The 24,148-nt window shown below is 37.7% G+C and overlaps 1 protein-coding gene across 1 annotated transcript in view; it reads left to right on the forward strand.

The window, feature by feature from the left end:
- Window positions 1-1,138: 1,138 nt before the first annotated feature.
- Window positions 1,139-24,148, forward strand: part of CCDC171 (coiled-coil domain containing 171) — a gene marked incomplete at both ends in the record, with an annotated part of 57,093 nt that continues 34,083 nt past the window's right edge. Inside the window, 7 exons of the mRNA XM_010154613.1 lie at window positions 1,139-1,338; window positions 9,297-9,399; window positions 14,419-14,522; window positions 17,309-17,398; window positions 19,297-19,497; window positions 21,391-21,558; window positions 23,503-23,691. Coding sequence (XP_010152915.1) covers window positions 1,139-1,338; window positions 9,297-9,399; window positions 14,419-14,522; window positions 17,309-17,398; window positions 19,297-19,497; window positions 21,391-21,558; window positions 23,503-23,691 — 1,055 coding nt within the window. The remainder of the gene's footprint in view (window positions 1,339-9,296; window positions 9,400-14,418; window positions 14,523-17,308; window positions 17,399-19,296; window positions 19,498-21,390; window positions 21,559-23,502; window positions 23,692-24,148) is intronic.

A 24,148-nucleotide genomic window follows, 5' to 3' on the forward strand; every position in this document is an offset into this window, starting at 1 on the left:
TCCCACTGTCTGTGTCGCTGATGAAGATGTTGAATTTGTTCTCAGGGGACTTGCTTTATCCCATTGCTGGGGCTGAAATGAAGCTAACTGGTCTATAGTTCCTTGGCTTGTCCTTTTTTGAATGTAGGTGGGACATTTGCCTTTCTCCATTTGCCAGGGATCTATCTCCCCCAATCTCTGTAACCTTTCAAAGGTGATGAGTGGCCTTGTTATAGCTTTGGCCAGCTTTGTCAGAATCTTTGAGTGTAGGTGAGCTGGCCTCTTCAATTTCTATGAGTTGAGTTCTTACAAGTAATCCTGGACACCTTCCTCACCAACTGCTGGCAGTTCTTCTCTTTGACCCCTTTCACTGATTATAGAGGCTTAGGAAACCTTGTCAGGGAAGACTGAAGCAAAAAAGGCATTGAGTGTGCTGACTTCCCCTGTGCCTGCTGTGTAGAAGCAAGTGCATGGTTTTGCTACCTTAATGTACAGGTAAAATCTCTTTGTTGTCTTTGTCATCCTTTGCAAACATCAGTTCTAGATGAGCCTTTGGCTTTCCTGATCCCATGCTTACATACTCAGGCAATCTTTCTAAATTCTTCCTTGGATTCCTGTCCCTACTTCTGTCTCCTGTATACTGTTGTTTGGCCTTGTAGCTTTCTCAAGAGTTGCCTGTTTAGCCGCACCAGGTTCTTTAAATATCTCTCTTCCTGAGCAACGGGAGGACTGATAGAGTACAAGAAATGTTTTAAATTTTGGGAACAATCTATTGATGGGAAAAATGGGAAGTCGTGCCATTCTGAGTAGAGTATAGTGAGGTAGGTGGAAACTTTAGGAGTAAGCTTTGTACTTGAAATTAGTGTTGATTATGCAAGATGTGACATGGTCTTTCTGAGGACAGCTATTCTGTTAATTAAAATACAATGAATTCGGTTTATTATATGTAATTTGGAGGCCATATCCAAATGTCCAAATGGACTTATGATTGAAAGTCTAACAACAAACAGTGGTAACTGAAAAGAGCATAACCACTTCTTGAAAAACCTTTCTTATAAGGCATATATAACTTTTTTCAGTTAAAAAAACCCCAACAACTTCAGAAGCCATATCATGTGCTAATGTGGTATGTGTCATATCCATTGATTATCTTTGAAAGTATATAGAATACTTGACAAAAGTATTTTTGATAAAAATGTTGTAATGCTGAAACTTTACAGATTAGAAAGAGAGTGTTTCTCCACAAACAAGGAAATGAATGAGAAGATTGAGGAAAAGAAGGCGGCAATTAAAGACCTCTCTGAGAAACTAGGGAGTAATGAAAAAACCTGCAGAGAATTACAGGAGGAGCTTGCAATGGTAAGACAAAAAGCCTGTGGCATTCGTTGTTTGGCTTTTTTTTACACATACTGTGAGCATAATCTGTTTGCTGTGCTGTACTATGGAAGAACTCTGCAGTTGTGTTACTCTGCTTTTACTTGTGTTACTGTGTTTTGTAAAACAGGAGTAATTATGGCTAATAGACTTGAGAAGCTAATTCAGAAATGTATTTTAAGTGTTACATCTTGTATTTAACTCAAGAGTTATTTGCAGGAAACAATTATTTTAAAGATATGACTGTGAGTAACTTGTGTTGGCATTCCTAGTGAAGAAGGCAATTTGTAGATGTGGATTTATGATTCCTTGTAGAGAATGTTCTGTCTTTCTACCCAAGTGGTTTTCTTCTCTAAGCTTTATTATCTGCCATTGTAGGCTTGTTTATTCTTATTTCACATAACATTTGTTTTTAGTGCATGAAAATTGCTTGTTTGAATGTGGCAAAGCAGGGGAATGTGTTTTGTTTTGATGTGAATTTGGCATGTTGGATGTATTTTACTGTATTATTTTCTGAAATCTTTCTCCTTTTATATGACCAGCTGGGGTCTTCCCACTGTCTCTACCCACCTGAACTTTGAATTTTGCCACCCTGTTGCATAGAAGCAGGGACAAAGCAAAAAACATACCTAGAAAACCTGCTCTCCTTCCACTGTGTCGTAGCGTTTGCAGTATTTCTGTACTTAGCCAATGTAAACTTTTTTTGATACTGGCTTGCAAATTTCTCCTCTTTCTCTCTTGCACCTGTGAATGTGGAAGATAAATGTGGTCTGTTCCTTGCTGCAGACAGGTATTGTGCAAAGTGGTGAGCAGGAGCAGAGACCCACATCAGCGGTCTTGTTGGTGTCGGACTTGTTGGTGTCTTCTGCTCAGTTGATGGAGTTATCCCATACATATCCCATAATACATTAGTGTTACCCACTTCCCAGACAGAGTGGTAACTAATAGAGAAAAATCAAATAAAAAATGTCTTTTCCTTGTGGGAGAATCACAGGTTTTTCAGTGCAATCATTAATGTGTTGAAAGGCGTTTGCTGGCCTAGTTAACTAGAAAAAGTAATCTCATCAGGCATGAAAGGAATACAAAGAGACAAAAGCAATTGTCCTCCCTAACTACTGTCAGTAACAATTGCTGTTTATTAATATAAAATACAGTTCCAAGCTGAAAAATTTCTATGAGGAACCTTGGGCACTTGCTAGTTATTATTGTGATAGTTTTCCTTTCAGTTTTGCATTCCTAAGTAAAATGTATGTACGGCAAGAATTCAGGACAAAATTCTGTTCTTGATCTAGATTTCTGGTCATGGCAATGGTATTAAATGGTGTACTCAAAATGAACATTACATTACTGAAAGGTAAAAAGCAGAATAGATTGTCTGAGTTAAAAGAACTGTCTTATTCAAAGAGCCAGTTGTTTTAATTGTTTTACTGGAGTGATTTCAAACCACAAGATTGTCTTGAACAGGTAATAAAAATACTCATTTTCTGAGGAGTTGTATTAGTGGTCCCTTATGGGATTACATTTTTATCAACTTGGATGGCTTTGTATTTTTCCTGAAGACTTTTGTGTTTGTTTGGGAAGCAGGAGTGTCTGTGTGTGGTCTTGTTTACTCAGTCTGGACAGCTTTTTGTTATTTTTCTTCCCAAAATGAAAAAGCAGAAGGCCCTAGCAGAAACTTAAGTATAAATAACATTTCATATACTGTTATTAGGCTTCCCTATACCCCATACTAAAATTGTGTGTTCTCTTCCTCCCATTTCATACTAAAATGTTAGTGTGTTCTCTTCGCTTCATTTTGCTCTCCTGCTTTCTTGATCTGTTCATTACTTTCTTATATTTTACACTGTTGTTTGACATCCTGAATATGTCCTTTCCACTCCAGTCTGATAATCTTATATTGGTTTCTCACTGAACTGCTATAATGCAAGTTAATGTTTTTGTTTGCAAAATATTTGGGAAACATAACCAAACCAGTGAAGGCTCTCAAATTTTAGAGAAGCAGACTTAGGCAGGGACAAAGTACATTCTTTGGAAACTTCATGTGTAAAAGAACTTTTTTTTTAATGGCTCAGTTGAATGTATAGTAAAGCAGTTATGCTGCTTTTAATTTTAAATATCAGCATGTGGCAGAAGTTTGCCAGAAATTTGCATGGATCAAATGTGATAGGATCTGTTGGTATCAAACAAAACTGCTTATGAATGTTCGGCATGGGCAGGCTCTCAAGATTTCCATTATGTTTTTCTGAGAAAATTGGTCTCAAGCTTGTCATTATTTCCAGCTAAGGTTTTTAGAAATTTTTAGCTTGAAGAACAGGAACTTGGAAGAATGGCCATTGTGATTCAGAACTTGTTTTAAATTGAAACAGCCCCAGCTGTATTCCTGCCCCATGGAAAGACTAAGTGGTGTCTTTAATAGTTTTAAAAGTTACTCAGGATATTTACCCTTCTGCCACCTCGCAGTGAAGGATCTATGATTCCTAGTACCAAACAAGCGGGAGACATTGAACCTTTGTGGTTATGATGCTGTTCTACAGATTCTATGGGGTAGAATCTGGTACTCAGTGACAAAGTTACAAATGGCAGCTAGATGATTTATTGTGAACAGAGGTTTTCTTTCAATTTAAAAGTATCAAGACACATTCTTCATTAGTTCTGTGCTAATGGTTGTTAAATGTTATGTTATGTTACCGTGAGTCTTGTTTTGCTCTCCTTAATTCAGGGGTGGAGCATTCCTACCCAGATGCTAATTCTGTTATTGCCCTGATTTAAGAAGACCAATCAGCCTGAACCATATGATTGAATGTACTTCTACAAAGCAACCAATTCTGTAATTTATTCAGAAAGTGGAGAGGTCACTCAAGCTGTGATGTCCCAGTGTTAGAAGATGGACATCTTAAAAACATGCAAAATTTTCTCTGACAACACCAAAAAAACCCCAAACCAAACCAAAAAAATTAAAAAACAAAAACCCAAACCCAAAATCACAAGGAGATGCTTCATAATATTCTCTTCCATCAAAAAGTTGTTAAAAACCTCTATTGAGGGGACTAGAATACTTCCATATAAAACTTGAGTGGTTTTGATTAATTTTATTTCAGGTAATTAAAAGTGTGACACTTTCTTGAGAAATTTTATTTAATTTACACATGGCTAGACACTTTTTAAAGATGAGTCTGTAGGCTTCAGAAAATTCTAGGTAATATAAGAAAATAAAGAAACTTTAAGAAGTATTCAATAGCTAGATAACTTGACCAAAACTAAATAATGGCCTAAGGAGGGATATTATCAGTGAGGGTTTTGTTTGGTGTGATTTTTTTTTTTTTAATATTGCAATCCATGCTTGATCGTTTAAAGTCTGTGCCACTGTTTGGCTATACAGAACATCACCCAAGTAAATCCCATTTTTTGTTAACTGTGGAGCAGTCATTTGGAGCCTGTTTCTATAAATGCATTGATTTGGTTTTTCCCAAGGTTATGCCTAGTAAACATTCTGATACTTTTGTAAAGAATTTACCCCCAGTGCTTTTCAAGGAGTAGCTGGACATCTTTTGGCGACTGTGCAGGTAGTTGTGGCTTCGGCACTTGGTCTGCCATCAGCAGATGGGATTTATACCACTGGCTGAGTGGGTGAATTAGTCCGCATGCAGGCGAGCATGCAGGAGAATCCCAGTAACTGTAAACAAGGTAGAGAAAACTTCTCTTGGAATAATGGCAGTTTGTTGCAGGACGGGATGACAGTTCCTTGCTTAATACTGCCAAGGTTTTGATAAGTTAATTTTGTAAAGACCTCAAACTCCTGCCTACGTGTTTATTTTTTAAATGTTACTGAACTTGAGATACAGAGGCACATTGGCAGCATCAGGTCATGTGGGCTATACTGGAAGTTGTGTAAAGCTGGCATTTATTTTATTCAACAGTGGCTTTTGGAAGATGCAGAAAAATCCGTGAGACTTCATTTCTGTCCTGGAAGAGGTTCTGGAATGATACCAAAATCAAATACTGGTAGTTAAGGAAAATATTTTTACAACCAAGGTAGTAGGGAATTTCCCAGATATATGCAAATCCTCTACTCTGGAAGATTAGCATAATTCTGACAGTGGGTGGAATAATTTTTATAAGTAGTAGATTTTCCTAATGATCCTGGTTATCCTTGCAGATAAGGATACAAAGCATTTGGAGAAAGATTTTCTGCTGGTTGGAGCCTACATTAGTTGTAATGAAAAATACTTGGCTTCTATTTAATTTCTTTAAAACCACAATTGTATTTTAAAATTGATGGTTAAGTAAATATGTTGCCAAACACACTTTTCTTCCAAAAATTCTTTTGTGCTCAAGGGATGTTTTGTGATAATAGGAGCCTTCTTAAGCATGTGAAGTTTGACTTGGGGAAACATTGCATATGCTGCAATTCAGCGCATATTCTGGGTTCAGAAAGTATCACTTTTGTCCCATATTGCTTGGTTTCTAGCCTCCTATATTGAGTATTTTCTGAAGGGGGGAATTGTGTTTGAGATATATAAGAAATACTAATATATTTTGAGAATTGAAATTGTCAAGTTTTAGTTCAAACTTCACAAGAAGGCTTCACCATTGGTCTCAGGGACCTGGGATTCCTGAAGGCAGGAATGATGAGGTGAAGGTCACTGAGGCGGCCTTTTCTGTGTCCTAGTCACCAGATCCCATGCCCCATGCAGCAGCAGGCCCACATTTTGCTTAATCTTCGTTTTGCTGGTGATGTACTTCAGGAAGCATTGCCTTTGTCCTTCATGTCCCTTACCAGATTCAAGTTTAGATGGATTTTGGCATTCCTTCCTAAGTATGTCACTCCATGCTTGGACAATATCTCTGTATTTCTTCTGGGCCACCTGTGCCTACTTCCACCTCCTTTATGCTTCCTATGCACATTAATGCACATAAAATTTTAAATTAATATTTTAATTTAATCAGGAGCTCTTTGTGCATCCATACAGGCCTCTTGCTGCCTTTGGTTTTCAAGGTCGTTTTCAGGAATCACCTCCATGGTTGAGGATGGCCCATCCCAATGTGCAGGGAGTCAAGCAGACAGGGGGGACTCTTGCTGTACGAGTGTTCTCTCAATTGTTTCTGCTAATGTGGTCTGGGAAGCAAACTCCCTTTAAGTAACACTTTTAGCACCTTGTCCCCTGATCTCCCTTCTGACGTGTTCTAGGGAACACTCAGACGAGCATCTTTCCAGTAGTGCTACAGGAATGGCATCTGTAATACAAACAGGATGATGGATGGATTTGCTGAGAGGGAAGTAACCTCATCTCCTGGGGTAGTTGGATCTGGCAGAAGATATCTTTCAGCAGCTGCAGTTGATTATGCTTAACTTCCACACTCGTGGACTCCATTTTCCTTTTCAAAGTCAAGCGTTATGTATACCTCCGCTGTTGGTTCAGACTGAAGAAAACTAAGGGTGTTGCAGCTACTGCCATGGACTATCAAGTGGGTGCTTATAGGGAAGATGGCGCTACCCTCTCCTTAGAACTGTGCAGTGAAAGTAAGAGAGAAAACAAAAGTTTTAGAAAGGGAAATTCTAGTTACCTGTAAGGGGAAAGGAAAAACTTCACAGCGAGGATTGTGAGAGATTGGAGCAGGTTGCCTGGAGGGGTTGTCGAAACTCCGTCCTTGAGGATACTCAGAGCTTGACTGGACAAGGCTCTGAGCAACCTAACCTGACTTCAAGCCTGGCCCTGCTTTGAGTGGGGCTGGGACCAGGTGACCTCCAGAGATCCTGTCAGCTTAAATTATTCCATGATTTCATGACTCTACACATTCTTATTAGATACCTGTCAGTGAGACATAAGAAATTAGATCGATATATTCAGACTCTTTTGGACTCTTAACCTGTGCCTGGATTTCCAGCACTGCAGTTTACAGTATTTTTCTTCAATTTCTGGTAATGGGCACAGTGATAGAAAATGGGAATTAGAAAGGAAAGATACTAAATACTTGGCAGCTGAAGCATAGATAAACTGGCTAGTCTAAGGAATTTTCCTTTCAATCTTTATTGCTGTTGAAAAAGAGACTGAATTTAGCTTAGTGTAGGTGCGGTTAGCAAATAAAGCACAGAGAGAAGGGGTGAAGGTTGACTAGACAGGAGTATACGGGCTGAACTGTGGTAGATTAAAACAAATGAAAAAATTGATGCTATTGAAAAAAATTTTCACATTTGACTTTTGCGTGGGAATAGGTTTTTCTGGGAAGATTTAGTCTGACCTTGTCTGTGCCGTAGTGGTGTATGTATAAAGAGTATTTATTTTATTTTGATGCTAATCATATAGTTATGTTTTCTTATTTGTAATATGTGTGATCTTTGAGATGATATCAGTGTATGAGAGTAAATTATTTTAATGTGTTTGCATCCCATAAAATGTATTTACTGGAACTCAGCAATTACAAGCTCTATTTATACAGATAACTAAGTTTTAATTCTTACTCTATAAAATTATTTTTTACCACATAGAAATGGTTTGGAAAGTCCCTATGAAGCACAGTACAAACTCTCACACAAGGAAAGGCGTGTAAATGCTACAGGGGACCTAACATTGAAATACACATATGAATAATATATTAGTTGATATACAGTACATATAATTAAAATTGAAAGAGTAAAGCAAATTTATAAAATATTTAAACTGAATAGTGAAGAACACTGCAGAGAATTAAATGCATTTCTTGGTTTTTTTTAGCCTGACAGTTATATGCTACCAGTATGTAGCAGTTTTCCTGGGGAGGATGCTTCCCACACTTGAGGAATTGACTGGATCCTTAAACATGCGGTGGAGCATAACTAAAGGAATAGTTTATAGATATGATAGAAAACAGTACAAATTTTCTCACTACAAAAAGGGTAACCTTCTGTAACCACGTACAGCTGGAAATTACTCAGATAGGTGTTAGAATTTAGAATATAAAGAAATTGAGTAATTCATGACACATCTTTGAGCATAACCTTTGTCATGAGAAAACTGTCAAGTTATTTAAATCTAGTCTCCTCTTGATTTGAGGTAGGGGTTGTTGTGGTTGGATTTTTTTTGGTGTTTTGTTTTCTAAATTAGCGAGATGTATTACTTACTGACAGCTGCTAAAAATGTTCATTTCTTTGAGAAGTCAGAGCTACTTATATCCAAGAGGACCTTGATCCTGTCTTGAGTTACGGATGTATGTCTTTGAACATCGCAAGTTTTAATATCACATATAAATTAAAGGAATGATTTGATACAGTCTTTCTGTTGTTGTGATTTAAAAAAAATATGCTGAAATGCCTTTCTGCCGTCAGAATAAAGCCCATGTCCTGATTTGAACAATAGGCTGCATTTAGTGAACAGCATTTTAAAAGAAAATTCAGAGACAGGAGTTGAAGGACTCTGGTGCTATATATTCCATGCATAAGGAGGAGTTTTTGGTATTGAAGAAATTACTATCAAGCATGGAAGATCCTAACAATTAAGTAGGCAGGTTTGCAATGAGAATAGGTGTGGGATTTGACTGAGTGCCAAATCATGAATTTCTAGCCTGTCTGCCAGTAGTTTGGTGTCTTTCTGGATGCCCTTGTAGGGTGTAACAATAGATTTCATTGCTTGCATAGATGGGCAGCAGTTAATTAATGTTTGTTAAGATATTTTTAAAGCAGAAGATCAAACCCAGGTTTTAGTACAACCATTTTTTCTTCTTATTTTGACTACCTGAACCCTTTAGTTCTATTTTAAGTGTGTTTAAGGGCTCTGTGTTACTTATTTGTGATGTCATGTTAGGTCTCTTGGCTGAAGAAAATTAACAAGTGTGAGAGGAATTTAAATTTAATTTAAATGTAAAGGGGAACAAAAATAACATTGGTATCTGTATTTCTTGTGTTTACTAGTTTAACGTGTTTCTTTTTTCCCCCCTCTTGTCTTGTCTGTATCTCCTGTCAAATAAAGGCCAAGAAACACCAGGTCTTTCTAACAGAGACGTATGAAAACAACATGAGAGAGCTGGAGTTACTCTTGGACAGCTTTGCTATGTCAGGCCAGCGGACAGCAGGTTAGTTGAAGGTATAAAATGACAGATGCATCTGTCAATGTTCCAAAGTCACTACATTGTGGGAATTCTGCAGATGCCTCTTGCATTCCCTCTTCTCAACATGCTTTGATTTGATGACATGATAAGAGCAGTTCTCACAGCAGTCAAATGGCCTTGCTAGCTGAGAAAGGGTGACGGAATGTGGACCTGCTGTTGTCAGCCCAGAGCTTGATTTACAAATGCTGGGGTGTATATGATCGGTCAGAAAAGGGCTCACTTGCTGTGCTCTAAATCCAACTGAGAAAAAAGTCCTTACAGTATACCTGCAAAGGGAACAGATGTTTTGCCTGAACTGAGCCAAATTCTGAGGCAACCTTCAGCAACTTAAAGGTCATATATTCAAAAAGGTTGTGTAGGACATATGATATAACACAGTACTTTTTACAGTTGATTGTGGACTGGTACTATATTGCATTCATTTGATCTAATAGAAAACAAATATTTCCCTGTTTTCATTAAAATTAATTCTAAGTCAGTGATTGTCACTCTGCTGCCTAGCTTTTATGTAATTATTGTATCAAACTCAACAAACTGCAGCCTGCTTAAGCATTTGAAATTGTGGCTAACATAAACAAGCTGAATTTTTAACATCAAAGGTAGTTAATTCTTTTAAAGTGAAAATAGTACACTCTTTAAAAATCTTAATTTGAAACTATCTATAAAAGTTTTATGTGGTTCCCGTTAGACAATCATATGCTGGACACAAAATGCTCCCTACTTACAGGGCAAGTAAACTGGAAGAAAACAGGCAAAAGGTTGCTTAAAGAGCAGATAGGTTTATTGTGTGTACAGGGTGATGATACATTTCTGCACTGTTTAGCAATAGTAGGAATAAATGTGTTGTATAACGCCTTTGTATGAAGATGCATTTTTTTGCATCTATACAAAAAGACTTTTTCTTAGGGCCTGGTACTGTTAAAATTGAATAAAGAAACTTCTTGAGGTTTCTGTTGTCCTTAAAAACCTAGCCTAGAATCTGTGATGCATTGATTTCCTCACATGGGCTACGGGTTTTTTTTGTTTGTTTGTTTTGTTTTGAGAACTGGTATCAGTTTTATTCTGTGATTATAAATGTAATTCCTGTGGGTAATACCTGTAGGTTTACTGTAGATACGTCAGACTGAAAAGCACTACAAAACTATATGTTTTCCTCAATCTTGCAAAGTTCACATGCCCAGAGGGGCTCCAGCAATTCTGGAGAGAGCTGGCTGCTGCTGCCAAAGTGCAGTTTCCAAAGAAGTAATTGTCTTTTGGGTAGGTTTTCTGTTCTCCCTAGTGGTAAACCTTGCAGAGAACAGCTTTGACCTGTTTCTGTATTATTAGGGATTCAGTAGCAGCAACTTAGTATTAATTTTCTTTGTTAAAGGTAAACTTTGAAAGATCTTGTTTAAAGAAACTTTTTTTTTTTTAAAGCCTTAGCATCTGTGCAGAGGCTCTGTTGAGGCAAAATTTCAAATTTAGCTCTGCTGTGAATTCAGTCTTTATGGCTAATAGGAAAACAAACATTTACTAAGACATTTGTTCTACATATTAACTACTCTTCTAAGTGTGAAACAATTTTTTCATACTGTTGCTTTACTGTGTTGTACTTAAGAATTTATTATGTAACATTATTTCTTTCAATTGAAAAAGGTTTCATGTATTCATATTTGGAATAGCAAAGCCTAGGTGCTAATAAAAGTGAAAATCTTAAACCTTTGTAGTCTGATTAGCAGTTATGGGTGCTACATGAACCGCAGCTGTCTGGGAAGTCTGTCTTTCTTAGTTTTACCTTCCAACTCAGGTGGTTGAGAGATCTACTTAAAAATCTGTCAATAGTAAAGGTCCAGCCCCTTCATTTAAGTGCTGAGTGATTGTTTGAGCTGTACAGGAAAAAGAAGACTTTACATTTTTACGATTAAAAACTGACGTATTTTAAAAAGTTTGGGTTTTTTTTTTTCTTCATACATTCCAAAACCACAAGCATAAATGCAAGGCTTCTCCTTTTCAAGTGACCTTTAGAAATTTTCCACAGCATTGTTATTCTTATTGGGCAATTTGCATTATTTCAGCTCGTCCCTGCTCAATTTATTGTATTTTGCAGCTATTCAGCAACAGGGTTTGTACTCAGGGAAGTTCGTCTTAATTTCAGGGGGAAAAAAGAAAAAAAATTGTGGTTGTAGTAATCTGGGAAAAAAGTGTACCGTGTATAACGTGGTAAAAGTGTTAGCTGCTTTGAGTTAGTGTCACTGTTTAATGCTGGCCACCAGTACTGTTTTGGTCAAAAATCTAAACCACAGCACCATATATGAGCTGTTACGAAGAAAATTAACTCTATCCTAGCCAGGCCCAGTACCGTTAGTTGAAAGTCCGAAGCAGCAGGTTTAAGAGTTTACTCACTTGCATACCGCCAGGTCCTGTCGAACCTGGCGTTTTCCCAAAATCCATCCCCCAAACGCTTAGGTGATACTGGGCAAATGTTTCAAGTACTGGGGTTTTTCTTCCCCTCATTGCAGAAGTAGGGCCCCTTCAGCGAGGGGGTGCTGTTTGGATTGTGTTGCATGTCTCCTGCATGGCTGTATGAAGACAGACAAGGTTTGGCGAGTAGTAAAGCCATAGGCTTGTTTTCAGCTAGTGCAGGAAGGTGGAATAAGGTATTTCTGTTGACAGACTAGGCTGCCTAGAAAATAGTGTTGCGGCAAAGGTGAGGAATGCCAGCATGCAAAGTTTGCTGGGAAAAGTCTGGTTTTGGCAAACGTGGTGTAAATTAAGATAGTTCAGTGGCATGTTTCAGTGACAGCATTGCAGGTTGGGACTTTAGAAGTGAAGATCCATCACTTAGACAGCTTGATGAAGAATAAGGGATGGAAGACGCTTGGATTGACTCTATAGATACTATTTTAAATGGAATGAGAATTGAGAGTTACAACTTCCCTGGAATGAGAAGTATGGAAGAATAGTACTTCCTTTTTTCTGTGAAACAAGATCCCTGCAAAATATTCCTACAGTGGGTAGTAGTGAGAAGTCACTCTTGCAGTTAAGAAGGCAGGACTGGAGCCCTGTGTATCCTTAGTTATAGCTGTGGTTAAGTGATAAAAATGATAGTAAGGGGTTACTGTTCTCTTTCTTAAATGTAAAACCTAAACTGCTCACAGAAAGTCAGATGTTGTGAATTCTTCTTAGGTTGATTCTAAGTGTAAAGTTGCTAACTGGGACACCTCTAGGACTCAGAGGTTTGGTTAAGGGCACTGGAGTCTCATGAAGATGATTTTCCTTTTCCCTCACTCTGTAGACCTTCGGAAACTCTGGTAAATATGTGTCCACTGGAGCAGCTGATAGGTTAGAGCCGAAACCTGTCACTGGGACGTGGGTTCTATTTAAAATCGCCTGTATGCGGTAGAGCAGGTCTTGCTCCTGTTGCTGAAAGCAGTCTTGCAAACCTGCGTTGGTTTGACTAGGTGTAACTTCGACAGTAACCGTCAGCTAGCAAGTCAAAGTGAAAAGTTAGTGTCCAATCTGAATAGTACTTTGTACCTTCTGGTATTGTCAAAGGGTTGGCAGAGAAGAGGCTAATGAACTGAAAAATTCAGAACGGCTGTTGGCAACACATTCTGACTTGTGGGTATGTGTAAGTCTTCCACTGACTGCCGTTATGTGTTACATGTAGCCTACAGGACAGTCTGTCTTCTTTTCTATAGTGCTTTGAGTAGAATATCGTACTTATCAGGTAACACCAACCGTAGGATTCTTAAAAAAACCCAACCTGCAAGTCTCTTAAGTGCACCTCCCCTGGCTGACAAAGTTTTATGTAGAGCCAAAGAAAAAGCTTAGAGTTTAGCATCCGACTGGACTTTGTGAGCTACTGTAGGTAAATTGCTTAGTGACACTGACCTTTCAGAGGTGATAAACACCTGTATCTCCCCTTCGTTGTGGTGGGGTTTACGATTGTTTAGCCTCCCATGAGTTTTCAAATACCACGTATTTTTTTCACTTCTCTTGAAAAATAAGGACAAGATTAGCGTTGGTAATTTGCTTATAGAATATGGTAAGATCTGTGGAGAAGATTATACTGTGATTTGTTACAAAAGAAGTTTATAAATGCTGCATACTAATATAAATAATGCTGAGAAGAAGAATCTGTCAATAACCCAGTATTTCGCTGTAAAACCAGAAAAAAAATGAATAGTTTGTTCCTGGAAATTTAATGTCAGCTGACATCTTGTGACCTCTTGATCAATACAGTGTTGTTCTGCCTTTTTAGCACATTATACTATAGGCTTTGGAATGCTCAAACTTGTTCATATGTCCCTGATTAAGGCAACCAGATCAGAATTCTCCATCTAAAGGTTTAATAAATAAGTGTAGGGTGTACATAATGGATATATCAGCTTTAAGTTTTATAATTGAAACATTATGTAGGGCTCTGCAGACAGATAATAATTTTTTTCTTTTTTATTGTTTCCTTTGGAATGAAATTCAAGATCATTTAAAAGGTTTTTAAGAGCTCTCCAAGCATAACATGGTCATGTGATCTTTGGCTTGGTAAAGCTTTGAGTAAATGAAGTACTACATTATAATACGCATGCTTAGTCACAACAGCAAAATAATGTCAGGAAAAGTGTAACATACTTAACCTTCAGGCAACATGTTTTTCAGAGTGTGTTATTGTGTGGTTTTGACGTTGGCTAGTCTGACTGAATGACACACTTCGCCACAGTAGAAATTGTATGTGAGACTGCATACCAAATACATTCGGTAGAAATATAATCCAGAATTTACAGTTCTGTATCTTGTATTAAAGCTTTTATACAAATGTCTTTCAGCTGTATTTGCTGTGAAAGTATGGCTATTTCAGCTGCATCTCTTGTGGCAAACGAGGCTGCTGTTCGGTGTTTTGTATTGTCACTGAAGCCCTAACTAATTTTAATACCTCTTATCCAGGGTGAGTAGTTTTCTTTCTGTGGCTTTAAGGCTTAATTTTCATTCTGTATTTTTCTTCAGGCACTTGTAAGGACAAAGATAAACCTCTGAGCCTCTCTGTCCTTGAGACTTTGAGGTGTACCTTGACAGCTTACCAGAACAAGCTGGAAGATACGTCTAATGAGGTAACACTTGCACGGTTTGGCTCTATACGTATCGCCTTCGGCCTGCAGCAGTACATATGCTTTGCTTGTAAAAAAGGTCAGAAGAGTGGGAATGTTGAAGTTGACAGCTTCACATATACCCAAAGAAATAATCTCTGTCACTGTTACTTCTCTAAGCTTGCCCTTCAGTGAAGTTTCATGTACATCTGGGGGAACAGGGAGAAGAGGTTTTTTACTCTCTTCCTTTTTAACTGTGTTGGTTGTGTTTTCTTATTAAACCTGTTGGCGTTACTATTTTCAATAAATATTCAGGAAAATGAGCCATTCCCACCTAGGATTTCAGTTAAAAGATGATGATTTAGAAGTTGGGCAGTGTGTACCACAATATATGCAACACTTGAGCCTCAAAAGTCATTGGATCAGTTACGTAAATGCCCTTGTACGTTTAAAAAGCGGCATAATTTTCCAGAGATGGAGTGTGTTTATGATGAATTCTCTTTTGGTGCTATTTTGAAGTCTTTTCAAGTAAAATAGAACTGTGACAATACTCTCTGCAAGTTATCTAAGGCAATAATGGAAATATTTCAACTTTGGAAGTCATACCCTTGAAGAAAATCAAATGTTTTCCATGTAGTCGTGAAGAGTCACAGTCTTGCATTTATTTTCTCATTTGTATTGCTGATGTGATTAAATTAATGCTCCTGACTGTAAGGGTTTTATGAATTTGTGGTTTTGGAAGGCTGTAGAGAGAAGTTAACGGCACTGTTAAAGCTTTCTGTGCGAAGTTGTAATTAGCTTATCTTTGGACAAAACTGGCAGATAAAGAAATGCAAGGTGTGGTGAGACTGTAAAAATGCCAGTAGCTTTTTAATTCCTAGCTTCTGTCTTTTGTTTTGACAAACACACAGTCTAGCTAGTCATTCACAACGTTTTAAAAATCAAAACAGAGGGAAAGTATGTCGGCTTTACCTCTTTTACGGGGAAAAGAATGGTGTCCCGCAAGACCTTTGAGTTTGTTCAACAGGCGCAAAAATAAGTGACCATGGAAACAATTATACTTTTGTAAACAGCGAGCACTGTTAGGTCTCTCCCAGTGAGATAAGAGAACCGATGTGTATAGTCATTATGGAACTCTTCAGACACCCAAGTCTGGAAGCTGCAGAGTAACTAGGAACATATTACCCACAGCGAATTGTTATTTGGGAGGAGGAATGTCACGTGGTAGGCAGCACAGTTGAAAAGTCGACTCAGCAGGCTTTGGCTTAGTGATGTGCTTTGTTGTGAAACTGTGCCAGAGACAGCAGTGGGGAGACCAAGGGGGTGGCTGCTAAGAAAGCAAAGAGAGTATTCTGACAGAAAGAAGAATGAACTGTCAAGGAAAATAAATCGCAAGCAGAGCAGGACCAACTGATGACCTGCCACAGGACTTCCCAGTAGGACTGTGTGTGACTGACCCTGAAGTTGTCATACGGAGCCAGAGATCACCGAGCACCTTCATGGTGCACAGAAAGGGCAGTGCTCTGTCCTTCTTCATTACCCCCACCCCCACAGATAATGCTGCTTTTAGCTTTTTATGTATTAGATATGTTTAGTAATAAAACTTTTTAATAATACAGTAACGCACAAAGGGACTGTGAAGAGCACTGTGCAATAAAAACAGGATGTTTTAATACGCAGCAGTAAGGGTCTAGTTTTGAGTAATTATGCAGTGGTTCTTTTCATAGCGAGATTTTCACCCAGACCCCACATATTGATGTAATATATGTTGTTAATATATAGCGTACACCTGTATGGATGCGTGAAATATGCTGGTAAACTTGTCATGTGTCACCTTTAACTTACTGTGTGGAACATTAGATTAAAGGATTTAGTTTGTTTGGGTGACTGAAAGGTGTATGGGTGTTTTGTTTTTGACAGATAACAAGCTTTTGACTTTCTGTATCGTGCTGATGCTAGAATATGTTTGGGGAGAGGGGGAAGGCTAGGAAACCAACAAGAAGATTGGAAATATTCTAGTAGCCTTATGTAATTTACTGTCATTATTTCTAAGGGTTCTTCCAGGTCTCCTGATTTGAGACCAAACAAAAATTAGAATGGAATATTCTACTTCTGAGTTGCTCCTTAATGCTGAAGTGCCGGAGTAACCTGCACTGTAATCCATGGTTATTCGGGGCTTTCTTTCAGACATGTGTGTGGCTAACCTCACCGTCAGGTAACCAAAGATACAGGTTATAGTGGTGCGTTGTTATCCCTTTTGGAAGAGTAAAGCGAAGCTAGGACACCGTACGGTCATGAACCTGCCTCTGAGGTGGTTGTTTGTAGCACTACGAACAGTTCGGTCGTCACCATGCCTCTCCTGAACATTGCTTCTTTTCATGGGTATGCGAGTACGATCCAGCACTCAGTGAAAAGCTGAGACTGCCCTCGGAGCTGGACAGTTTCTGCAAATGGCCACTGACTCTGAAAACTTGTTTTATCAAACCACTCCCCAGGTCATAATCTGAATTTATTACATTTTCAAATGCATTTCAAAGCCTCTGTTTTTGTCAGATATTTTGAGAGGTAAATGGGAAAGTTAATAGTGGACTCAGTTTGGGATTCAGCCGCTGCAGTTTATCTTACATCATTATAATAGTGTTATTTAGTGCTTTTCTAATGGCATATTATTTATATTATATGGAGTATAAATATTGTCAAAGGAATCCAACCCAATTTTATTTCATTAATGTACAAAATTATTCCTTTATATTCAAGTGATTATATAGCCTTTCTGTAAAAAGCCTGTTTGATCTCTCTGTTTTTCATAGGTTGGGAAAATGAAGGCTTTGTGTGAAAAGATGACAAAAGAACTCGAGCTATCTGAAGAGAAAATGTGTGCTTTAAGTCAAGACCTTAAGGTATGGTTTCATGAACTTCACGTAAAATTCGAAAGTTGTGCAAGAAGTGTCTTTCTGCCTATAAGGTATCTTTTATCAGAGTACATCTCTGTATCATTGTATTCTGTTGAGCAGGCTACTTTATGTTGCAAGCTTGTGTGAAGCCATGCTGCTTTATTCTGGCAGCCATAAGTGATCATTTCAATGATTGCACTTCTGAAATAATTCAAAACAGATTTATCAGTTTGCAAAGTATTGCTTTATATTGAAATAGGCATCAATAATTTTTTCTCTTAACTGTTTTTCTCAAAAAAAGAAGAGAATTTAATTACCTCTGATGATGTGAAAGCACATGTTATTAAAGATGTCCTTTTCTTTGTTAATTTTTTTTGGTTTTGTTTCTCAGACAATTTAAAGAATATCTGAAGCATTAGGTCATCCTTAACGGTTGTACAGCGTGCAGCCCAAAACTTCTTGGAGTAAAATCTACCTGGGAAGTGATAAAAACACTTGAGATCCCTTTTCTTTAGTTTCCGAACAAAAATTTTTTTTGGTCTCTGCTTTTGGCTGACGCACCACTTTTGTAATGTCCTGTCTGGTTACATCAGTGGCCAAGGGAGTGAGGAAGTCCTGAGGTCATGGTTAAACTTAATCTCCCAACTGGCGGTGCATTATATTACTGCCAAGATAGAATGTCTCTACTACCAGTGTTTCTCAGATTCTTTTGCAGGGAATATGCTGATTTATCACTTCAGTTTACTCACAAATACTTCTGCAACACTCACTGAATCTTAATATTAATTGATACTTGCACATGGTCTTCTGTCATCTGATCTGGCCTTTCGTTACTAATGGAAGTTCAGAAGACTTAAGTTGCAGCGCCTTAGTAAGGCGCCCAAAGATTTTGCGACCCATTGAAACAAATACTTGTGTTCTTTATGCAGAAAGTGACTTTGCTACACATAATGCTGGGTTTTATTCAGTACACCATTGCTTGGTCTCTTTATTTTTTTTCTAATAAAATTGTATATATGAATAAAAAACAGATCCAGTCTGAAAACGTTTGTGTTAGAAAATTAACATTGCTTTAATATTTTTATTAAGAAGCATGAAAGTTGACACTGATGAATTTGGGAATATCTTTCCTATTAGATTTCCTATATAAGCAGCTAGGATTTTAGGAAAAGCAAACAATTGTTTCAGTTTGACCTTTACCAAACTTTAGCATTGCTGGAATTCCAGTGCTTGTGGTAGAGGAAAGCATGTGTGTGTCTGTCCACTCCACCTCAGCAATCTTTTGGCTGAAAAGGGGTAGTGTATTGAGTTCTTTGTTTACCTTGTGAGTTTACCAAGTTCTTTGTTTACTCTTTTTACCAAAAAAATCAGATTTGGTATTGGTAATGTAATGATTATATTTATGACCATTTCCGACTGTTAGTTTCTTCCCATGGTCAAAACTCGAAAGACAGTCCTCACTATTTTTTTATCATGCAGCTAAAAGAATGCTGTGTGTAATAACGGCTCTCTGTGTTGCCTACAGACTCATCTGTAACAGATCAGAGATTTACTTACCAAAATAATGTATCTTTTCACTAGTTCTGAGAGCTCTCCACTCTGCAGAGGGTAACTTGTGTCCGTGCATTCTGCATCTCTGTTGTGGGGGTAGGGGGCATTCTGAGGGTCACTGCACTATGGAGCTTTTAACTCTCAGAGAGGGCTTTCTGATTCCGTCTAGGTATAAACCGTGGAGGACTATTCTGAGTTCTGAGACTTTATTACTGGTAAGATACAGTCAGTGTAGCCTGGAGTCTTCTGAGCACATGTGATTGTTTACTTCAGGTGCTGAACACTGGGCTAAGGTAACATCTTATAGGATAAAATTCCCACCAGCCTCTCTGTTCTATGCCTCTCTACAACAGGAAGCTCAGGATAACATGGCTGGTGCCAATGAAGAGTTAAATAATCTGCACACTAAGTGTGCGGATGGAGAGACTTTAATAGGAACTTTAAAAGTGGAACTGCAGAATGTACGGCAGTGCTGGGAGAAGGAGAAAGTACGTGCCACAGAATCTGAAAATGAAATCCAGAAGCTTACCAGGGCTTACCAGAAGGATATGGAGGTATTATCAGAGACAAGATGACTGTCAGAAAGAGTCTTTATTTAATCTCAACTTTATACATTTACATACATCAGATGGTTGCTCTTAGTCTTAAAGATTTATCCCCAAAATATGCTTTTAAGATATGTATTTTGAAGTATGTGTTTAATATCTAAAAGATCTCAGGACATATTTGTTCTCCTTCCTTATAATCAGACCTAATAGCTTAACCCTTCCAATATTTTGAATTTTTGAACAACTGAGTTTGTTTAAAGTGCTACACCTGGTGCACAATCGCTCCTTTCTTTCAAGTTGAAAGTTAACAAATATGTTTTATAATTGGAACATACAGTAGTATCATCATCATATGTTGTTAATTACTGATTCACATGGGAATTGATAGATAACAAATGTGGAATTGAGGTAGTTTTGCCTGCGTGCCGCAAAACCTAGATTTTCTTATTTGTGACCTGTTAGCTCATTGTGGTGTGCGATATGTGGGAATTGCTTCACTAAGTCTTATTTCAGAGCTATTTTCTCTTTCCTTGTATTTGTTTACAGATGTTAATTTTGTTGGTTCCCCCCGCCCCCCATCGAAGCGGTCTGTACTAGCAATAGCAGTGATATTCTTTATCACAGTTGTCGTGCACATTGAGCTCGTTACTTCCACAAATTTGAACATGGATGCCAACTGAGTGAAAAGGAAACATTCTTTCCACCTCTGTTGCAGTCTGGTATTTAAATAGTGTCCACATGAAGCAGCTGGAATTGTTATACACATCAGATAATGATTAAAGTGAAGGAAACTGGAAGCCTGGCTATATTGTAAAGTCAGCATGTCTACAACACTGTGGTTGCATTCAACATGTGTGAATTGATTTCTGGGTCTCGGTATCCCTTTTTTCACACCAAATGGATAATTACCATCCTCGGTTTATCACAGCTCAAGTAAAAATGTAATGACAATGGCACATTGGATTTCCCTTGGGGAATTAGGAGGTCTGCTAGGAAAAAAAGTTAAAACTAAACTCAACTTATAGTTTTCTTACTGCCTAAAATACCATGAAACAACTGTGAGAAAATCCACCCAAGTATAATGGAAAGAGCTCAGAAAATCCAGAGTTCCTCATCTCAGTCATCCATGATTTCTTGATGTAAAACCTCATCCAAGGTCCCTGGAAAACAATGGGAACCTTTACAGTGGTTTACCGAGTTTGAATAAAGGCTCTGTTTCTTGTGGCTTTTGAGATGCAACTTTCTATTGCTGTCTTCATCAAAGTTGCTGAGTTGCATGCCTGCACTAAAAGGATGAAGGTTGGAATTTCTGTTGCATGCTGTTGCTGCTGAAGTTTATTTATAACTTGCATGAATTTATTATACTACTGACTAAAATTAGTGTAAATGAAAGAGGCATGGCTTGTGGAATTTAACTGATGAAGCTATAAGCCTGTTTTGTCTAGCTGTTTAGTCACCTATGATCCACACAAAACCAATTTTTAAAAGAGTGATAGTTGTATAAACAGTGCATTCTTCCAATTTTCTGCATGCTACGCAGATAATGCAAGTGGATACAAATTGGATGTATGTGACAGTGTTAACAGGAATGATTACATTGCATCTACTGATAGCATGGAAAATATCTGTATCGGTCATGGTTGTGGCCACTGCAGGATTGGGCTTGCTTTATTTATATACTATGTCAAATTAGACAAAATTTGTAAAAGCTGTTTTCTTACTCTGACTTCAGTATGTGTGACTGCAAAGATTAACAATACTGCTTTTGAAAAGGTTTGAGAATGAGCTTTGTGGGTTTTTTGTCAGCTGTGTGCAGCTTACATTACTGCTTATATGATGCATCTTTTTGGATTCTAATACGGTTCAGATACAACAGTTAATTTTTCTTTTTTGTCTCAGGAGAAGCTAACCTTCCTCCATAGCTTATACCAGCGTTTGGTAGCTGGCTGTGTGCTTATAAAACAACCAGAAGGCATCCTAGATAGATTCTCTTGGTCTGAGCTTTGTGCAGTCTTGCAGGAGAATGTTGATGCCCTGATCTTAGACCTCAGCAGGGCTAATGAGAAGGTAAGTGTCCTTAGGCACCAGATACCTCTATTAAATTCAGTGACATTTGTCCACATCACAGTATCATTAAAAAGGACTGACATTCATCTTATTTCAAAAAGAATTTGGACGTTAATAATTCAATACCATTAATTATGGCTTGTCTACAACTCAGTTTGATGCCATTGCTGTGGGCATGTAAATGTGACTGAAGTCTGTATGAAGTCTCTAAGCTCCACTTTCTGTGCAGGACATGCTAATAGTACTAGCCAATATTAGCCACAGGGACCTAATTAAAAGAAAATAAATTAATCTTACTGATGAAGCAATTCAAAGAACTTAGTCATTTACACTAATAAAGCAAGTCTTTATTTTAGCATAAAACAGAAACAAAATGCACTTACTGTAGGAACATCATCTCTAAATTATATGTTTATGATTCAGAGGTACTGTCTGAAAAAATGCCATTGTGGTTTTTTGGTTTAATTGTAACTTTTGGATTTTGAAATCTGCATTCAGGAATACAATAGAAAATGCTTATTTTTATAAAACTTGTCAATGTTTGTTTAAGGGAGAAACTGTACTTTTCGGAGTTATTTTAATGGGAATAAGATTACCTGGCCTTTCTCTCCAGGCATACCTGTGTACTTAGGAGAGAAAAGACCTCTCTTTACACTGGCTCCACAGCCTAACATATGCCACTCTTCAGGATTTTGGTTCATGTTCTGGCTCCGTTTCTCAGGCCAGTGCTACAGTCTGTTAGAGTGACTCCAGATCTTGGCTGCCCTGATATTTTGTTCTTGAGGCATAGCAAGGGAAAAAGCTCTTTCAGATGTTTGTCATCTGCTGGAATTCTGACCACTCTTCTGGCCCGAGTAAGGGACGGAGCTGCCTACAGTGAATCGTTTTGAGTCTCCCCATCATTTTGCAAATACCGTAGCAGTCAATCGAATTTACTAAAGAGGGAGAGTATAAAATAAATTCTGGATTACGCCGGTTGGATATACATTTCTATTTTCCATTCGAAGTAGTGGAGGAAAGGGAGTGAACATTGGTTTTCGGGTTGTGTCTTAATGTTTCATGCTTTTAAATTCATTATTTATTTAATGGTTCCATAATTTCTTTCTTTAATTCATTCTCTATTTATTTTATTTAAGTTATTGAGACTGATTTGTGAGATCTCTAGGGCTCTTCTCATGTACTTACCAGCTTTACAGGGATTTGGCACAGTATTGTTACCTGTGTTGTACCTTCTTTCTGAGAACAAAGTTTTTCTCCTGCAGTTTTGTGTGATGTATTTGGAAGGTATCTTGCTGACCTTCTCTAGTAACAAAGTGTAGGCATGTGTGTGTAGAGGTCATTGTTAGCTTGATTCATTCCTTCATTTAGTTTGCATGGGAGCTGCAAAGTTAAACCACAGAGTGAATCCCTGCATGCTCGTTGAAAGCATGTCATAAACTAATGAGCTACTTAGGAGAAAAGAAGTCTGTATGCTAAAATTTCCTGAAATTATTTTAATAGATAAATAATATATGGAATGTTTTGGCTTTTCAGTAAGACAAAAAATAAAGTTAAGGGCTGTTTATTCATTATTATTTGCAGTCCTTGTAAACTGCGAAAGGACTGGTATGCTCAGATTACTAATTTAGCAGCAAAAGATTTAATGCACTGTTTTGGAAAAAATATGGGAGGTCTGCAGGACAACAAAGAAGGCAAAAGAGGTCTGCGAGGTGGTATAAGGATGGCAAAACTGAAACGAAGGAAAATTCATTATTCCCAAATATGCAAGATTCCAGTAAGTAATGTGTTGTGAAAGGCTTTTACTTAGTTTTAATAAATATGTCAAAGAAATTGTATATTAGAATTTATGCTGGAATAGTCTGTGTTTATATTAATATGCATAATTAAAGTAAAAAGGTATTTTTAGAGGTAAAAGAATTTCTTTTTTTAATGCTTGTCACACAGATATCTCACCTAGAATATCTTTGTAAGAACAAGTCTGATACTATGAAGGAGCTTCAGCAGAGCCAGGAAGATGCTTTTAGCAAAATGGCTGAACAGATGAAAGCACAGGAGAGCTGTTGGCAGAAACAAAAAAAGTATCTGGAACAGCAGTACTCGGGTCTCCTTGGGGAAGTTCATGCAAGGGCACAGGTATAGTGCTGTGAACTTTTTCTTTTTCTTGTAAATATTTAATGGATTATTTCAGTAGTTTAAGCTCCTAACCAATTTAAGGTTGTTTGGGAATGTTAGTCTATCTTTAAAACAAATTAAAAAAAGTCCCAACGCTGTGTTAGTATTAACTTTACTTACAATAAGAAATAAATGACTTCGTTAAAGCATTCGAGCAATGAATTGGTAGTTGGGTTGCTAGTAATTTTTTTTGAGAATGTTAAAACTATAAGAATATATTGGCTTATTTTAAGAATGGTATAGGGCAGCAGTTACTTTTTCAGTGTCATGCTTTGCAAAGACACAGCAGTGTTAGCAATAATGTGGTGTCACCTGGGGATAAATTTAGGTATATTTGTTCAGACCATAAGAAACAATTAGCAGTTACAGTGGTAGATTTCGACGGTATTAAAGGACTTGGTTATACAGGTACTGCCGT

Source organism: Eurypyga helias, unplaced genomic scaffold, assembly GCF_000690775.1.
Source record: "Eurypyga helias isolate BGI_N326 unplaced genomic scaffold, ASM69077v1 scaffold39926, whole genome shotgun sequence".
Classification (NCBI taxonomy): domain Eukaryota; kingdom Metazoa; phylum Chordata; class Aves; order Eurypygiformes; family Eurypygidae; genus Eurypyga; species Eurypyga helias.